Source organism: Portunus trituberculatus, chromosome 49, assembly GCF_017591435.1.
Source record: "Portunus trituberculatus isolate SZX2019 chromosome 49, ASM1759143v1, whole genome shotgun sequence".
Lineage (NCBI taxonomy): Eukaryota > Metazoa > Arthropoda > Malacostraca > Decapoda > Portunidae > Portunus > Portunus trituberculatus.
Genome location: NC_059303.1, coordinates 2,110,147 through 2,115,768, shown reverse-complemented (window position 1 = coordinate 2,115,768; position 5,622 = coordinate 2,110,147). Strand labels below are relative to the sequence as shown.

At 52.9% G+C, this 5,622-nt stretch overlaps 2 protein-coding genes across 2 annotated transcripts; both read left to right on the top strand.

Moving 5' to 3' along the window:
- Positions 1-900: 900 nt before the first annotated feature.
- Positions 901-1,554, top strand: LOC123499092. Its single transcript, XM_045246713.1, has one exon. It carries the CDS (start codon positions 901-903, stop codon positions 1,552-1,554), a length of 654 nt encoding a protein of 217 aa, XP_045102648.1.
- Positions 1,555-1,651: 97 nt separating this feature from the next.
- Positions 1,652-4,881, top strand: LOC123499091. Its single transcript, XM_045246712.1, has 4 exons — positions 1,652-1,718; positions 2,335-2,678; positions 2,754-3,399; positions 3,521-4,881. The coding sequence occupies exons 1-4, from the start codon at positions 1,652-1,654 to the stop codon at positions 4,879-4,881; spliced, it is 2,418 nt and encodes an 805-aa protein (XP_045102647.1).
- The last annotated feature ends 741 nt before the right edge of the window (positions 4,882-5,622 follow it).

Below are 5,622 nucleotides of genomic sequence, written 5' to 3'. Positions count from 1 at the left end.
CATGCACCCGACCATTCCACTGTTTTCAGTGTGGTGGACCACATGGACCCAGGTCAGTCTACTGCCCCCTCAACCGCCAGGCCCAACAGACTTACATCAATCTGACTCAGGAAGGACACTCTCTTACTGACATCAACATGCACCTGAGGTCCTTACAGCTCCCCAAGCAGCAGGCCACCCACAAGCCTGCCCCTCCTAACGCTACACTGCCACCATCACACCCTCAGCCTCCACGACAAGTTCAGTCAGGTGTACCCTACGCCACAGTAGTCACCACAGGAAACAGGTTTGCTCTTCTGCAGAACCTCGAAGATGGAAATGCCCCAGACGTTGCTCCGGCCCCTGCACCTAACAGTACAGCCACTCACTCCTCCAGCAGGCGCAGCCGCTCACGACGTCCTTCCCCCAGGTGGCAGCGACATCCACCAGCCCCGCCCCCTCCCACTCCACAAATCCTGGACTGTGACCTCATGCACTCCCTCACAGTGGCTGACGTCCATCCACCTCCTGCCAGTCCCACTCACATAATCGAGGAGATTGCTCCCCCACCCCAACCACCCCGCCTACCTACACCAACCGGTCCTGCACCTCTTCCTAGTCATACTGCTGCTCCTGTTCACCTACCTCAGTCACCTGAAGGTATGTCCTACGCATCCCCCAAGGAAGACACCATCTCCCAACTGCTCACCCTCTTCTGGAAAGGGCTTCACCTTTACCAGAATGGCACTCCTATTCCCACCATACTCACCTCTCTGTGGCCCACTCTCCAGACTCCTGACCTCTCTCTTCCAATAATGGCCTTCACAGTTATGTTCTGGAATGCTAGATCTCTCCTCCAAGTCCCATGAGCTCCAGACATACCTAAAGGACACCCTTCCATCCGTCATCGGAATATGTGAGATGTGGCTGCCCCCTCACATCTCTCTTACCCTCCCCAGATACACCATCATCCGTAGGGACCGCCCTCAAGGACGCAGTGGAGGTGTCCTTCTCGCTTTCCGCAACAGCCTCATCCACACCCAGCTTACCCTTCCTCAGTGGCAGGGCAGCAGCATGGAGGTGGTTGCTGCCCAGGTCGGCCTCCAATCAGACTGGCTCACTGTGGTGGCGTGCTACAACCCTGCAGGTAATGCCACCCAACAGGAGTATGACCACTACTTTTCCACCCTTCCACAGCCAGTACTCATCATGGGGGATTTCAACACACACCACCAACGCTGGAATCCTTCCTTACTGCTACGCAACCACAACCCCACAGGAACTGCTCTCTTCCAAACCCTTCTGGACTCTCCTCACCTCTCCTTCCTTAGTCCACCTGGCCTGGCTACATACCTCCACCCTCACACAGGAGCCCCTTCTGTCCTTGACCTATTCCTGGGTGACTCAACTTTCCAGTCCTCACAGTTTTCCACAGGATCCTACATGGGCAGCGACCATCTTCCGCTACTGGCCACTTTACCACACACCTGTCCCAGACCCCACCCTGGCCTCGGTTCCAAGAAACCTTATCTAATCCCGATGTCACCACACTCCAACTTGACCAAGCAGTTCTAGCCCTCAGCCAGTCATTAGAAGCAGCAGGACGGGCAGCGTTTTCCCTTTCCACCAGACAGTCTCCTCGTCGTCCTGGGAAACCGTGGTGGGACGAGGCATGTGCCAAGGCTGTCCAAGACCGCCGACATGCTTGGTCTCAATGGAGGCGAACCCCAACACCACAGGTAGGGAGAGAATATCGCCGCCTCGATGCCATCTGCGCCAAGACCATCCTCAAGGCCAAGAGACGTGCTTGGAGGGCACACTGCTCCTCTCTCTCCTTCTCCTCCTCCTCAAAACAAACCTGGGACTTCCTGCACATCATGGGAGGCGGTGGCATAGTGGATAAGGTGGTGACATCGGGCAGACGATCACGTTCGAATCCCACCACGCCTTAAAACACTTTGCCATTTGTCGAGTGATTTAAAGTTACCTACGTGTCACCATGATACCCAGGTTCTAGGTGGTTACACTCAAGATGAGCTTGGGCGGTGATATGGGCCCTAATATGGGTATCACTATAAATAAAATTGCCTGTGCCACTAATGGGCAGAAGCTGAACAGCGCTTCCCATACACTCTTCAAGTGTGCCTACAGGCGCTATAGGCCTTACCGTAATAAAAAAAAAAAATAAAAAAAATAAAAATAAAAAAAAAAAAAAAAAATAAAAACAGGTTCGCCAAGCCATCCCCCTAACTGGTCACTCCCAGACACCACTGGACAATCAGCAGAAGGCTGAGCTGCTGGCATGCCATTACCACCACAAAATTGGCATTCCTCTAACGCTCCAACCTCCACAAGACTTGGACTTAGTCATCACCACAGCTGTCATCACTCCTGGCATCACAGACCTTATCCAGCCCTTCACCCCACAAGAACTGGCAGCAGCCACCTCCACTCTCAAGACTGGCAAGACTCCAGTCCCACACCTGCTCCCATCAGAGTTCCTCACCCACCTCACTCCTCCCTTACAAGTTAGCCTCCTTCACATCTTCAACACCAGTTGGCTGTCAGGACACTTCCTTACAAGTTGGAAGTCCTCCATTCTCCTCCCTATCCCCAAACCAGGGAAGGACCCAACACGACCATCCTCCTACAGACCCATCGCCCTCCTCTCCAACATAGGCAAGCTATTGGAGCGCCTGGTAACCACCCGTCTCACCTGTGGCTGAAGATGAAACACCTACTGAGTGATCAGCAGTGTGGTTTCCGACCCACAGGGTACCCTGGACGTGCTGGGTCAGATGGAGTATCACATTTGTGACACTTACCGCAAGCGGCAGGTCATGACATCCCTCTTCGTCGACCTCGAGGGAGCATTTGACTCAGCACCACACACGGGAATCCTCTACAAGCTGGCCAACATGGGCATTACAGGCACCACTCTTTCCTGGGTGAAGGACTTCCTTTCTGGTTGCTCTTTCCGGGTTGCAGTGGGTGCCTCCAAGTCTGCCCTGCACTACAAACAGAGAGGTGTCCCCAAGGGGTCTGTACTCAGCCCACTCCTCTTCACCATCATTCTGGCAGACCTCCACCTCCCTCCCCATACTCACCTACTTATTTATGCAGATGACATCACCATCGTCAGCAGGACAGCAACACTAGACCAGTCCTCCACCCATCTCCAGGAAGCTGCCACATCACTGGGAAGTTGGCTGACCACCTGGGGACTCACAGTCAGCACCCAGAAGAGCACACTCATGTGCTTCACGCTCAAAAAACTCCACACCCACCCTACAGTCACCATCCGGGGGGAGGCTGTCCCCCTACTCCACCACCCACACCTTCCTCGGGCTACGTCTGGAGGGTTTACGCCTGTCATGGCATGCCCATGTCGATTACCTCCAGTTTACCTGCTCCAAACATGTAGATGTCATGAAGAGGCTCTCTGGTATAGGCTGGGGTGCCAACTGGGACCTCCTCATCAAATACTACCTGGCTGCCATCCGATCTAAGCTGATGTAAGGGTCCTGTTTTTATGGGTCAGCTGCACCATCCACCCTTGCAAAGCTTGACCCCATTCAGAATGCTGCTCTGAGGATCTCTTTGGGTGCCATGAGCTCCTCACCAATAGTCTCCATCCATGCAGAGAGTGCCATCCACCCCCTAAGTGCCTACAGGAGACAAGCTCTTTGCCACCAATACCACCGCATCATGAGCTTACCTCCCTCACATCCTCTCATCACTCTATACACCACCTCTGGAGTGGACCAGCACTCACCTGTATGGTTTCCTGGTGCCAGGCAACCACTGCTTGTGAGAGCTCTCCTAGCTCATGCCATCCTAGGCTTGCCTCCACCACCTCCACAACCCATCAGCACACACTCATCACTACCACCCTGGCTGGACATCTCAGACAAGATCAACCTGCACTTTCCTGGCCTCCCTCCCACTCATGGTTCTGCTGGTGTCCTAGCTCCCACCCTCTTTCTACAGCTGGACAGAACCTTATTCCACCACCACCTCAGAATATATACTGATGGCTCCCACTCCCCTTCACCCTCCCCAACAGCTGCAGCCATCTATTTACCTGCATCCTCTACCTGCACGACGTGGAGGCTCCCACCAGACACCGATGTCCTGACAGCGGAACTCTATGCCCTTCAGCAAGCCCTCAACCACCTCACCACACTCTCCTCTACAGGCTCAGCAGTTATTTACACTGACTCCCTCTCCTCCCTGAACATCCTTCAATCCCGCCATCCAACCTCATCCACCTTCCTCGTTCACTCCATCAAGCGAACGTTGCTACAGCTTCCCACTATGGGTTGTGGGGTAACCCTACAGTGGGTTCCATCCCACTCAGGCATCCAAGGAAACGAGGTCGCCGATGCTGCGGCCAAGATGGGCTTGTCGGAGGTAAACATCACTCTGCTCCCTCTCCCTCTCTCCACCGCCAAGCACATTATCTCCAGAAAATGTCACTCCACCTGGGACACCTCCCTCAACACTGCTCTCCTCACCACTTCTCTGGGCCAGTACAGATGTAATTCCTCCCCACAACCCTGGATGCGACAGCAGTCCCGTGTACTAGACGTCACCCTCACCCATCTCCGCCTGGGCCACACCAGACTCACTGCTCACCTGCATCGCCTGCATCTGTCCCCTGACCCATACTGCCCCTGGTGCAGGACTGTACCTGAAACCATCGAACACTTCCTTCTCCACTGCCCACGCTTTCACTCTCACCGTGTTGTGCTACATTCCCGACTCCTTGCCCTGGACGTGGCAACATTCGACCTGCCCACCCTACTGGCGGCAACAGGCGTTCACCCATCACGGCAAACCACTGTCATCCGCCTCACCTGTGCCTTCCTCAGGAAGACTGATCAGCTGTCACACCTGTGATAACATCACGGGCCTCCTTCAGGGCTCATAGGATCCTGCAGATCTTCACGGCCCTCAACACGAAGAAGAAGAAGCCGTCACATTGGGGGTCTAGTGTTTTCCTCACGTCGTTTGTTCTCTTCTACGGTATGTAGTGTTATTGACTGTGATGGATTATCAGTGTTAATATACAGTGCATGTGACGCAGCTTGATTGTCAGCTCCATAGCTAGTCACAGAGATGTTTACGTGTGAATATTTATTTGCAGTCCTTGTTGAGACTGTACTCGCACCTGACATGGCTGATGTTGTGTGGACACATAATGTATTTTGCTGACTGTGAGGCTTTAGGAGTGCCTATCTGTATCGAGGCCAGTGTTGTAAGTGAAACGTTATGGGGACTGCTTTGTTTACTTATATATTTGTCTTAATCCATTTAGCAAGCATATGTTCTCTTATGTTGTAGTGTTGTGCTTTATCTCTTGGATTTTGGATATTGTTATGGATCTAGCATTATGAGATATGGTGACTGGGCTGTGTTTTAGAGGTAATCACACTTGCAGATTGTTTGTGGGGCACAGGGTGTGTTTCTGCTCGTCATGGTGTTTTGGGTGTTTCTGAGCCGTATGGAGGCCAATGTTGTAAGTGTAATATTGTGGTGGCTACTTTTTCATTATTTATCTACTTAATCAGACTACCTCAATTTCATATGTTCCTATGTAATGTGATGATGTGACTATTTTGGGGGATGATGGGTATTCTT

Coding starts and splice junctions, on each gene's coding strand:
- LOC123499092 (XM_045246713.1), top strand. CDS start 901: ATGTGGCTGCCCCCTCACATCTCTCTTACCCTCCCCAGATACACCATC.
- LOC123499091 (XM_045246712.1), top strand. CDS start 1,652: ATGTGCCAAGGCTGTCCAAGACCGCCGACATGCTTGGTCTCAATGGAG. Junction 2,679..2,753: donor GCAAGCTATTGGAGCGCCTG/GTAACCACCCGT, acceptor TCCGACCCACAG/GGTACCCTGGACGTGCTGGG. Junction 3,400..3,520: donor AGTTTACCTGCTCCAAACAT/GTAGATGTCATG, acceptor TTTATGGGTCAG/CTGCACCATCCACCCTTGCA.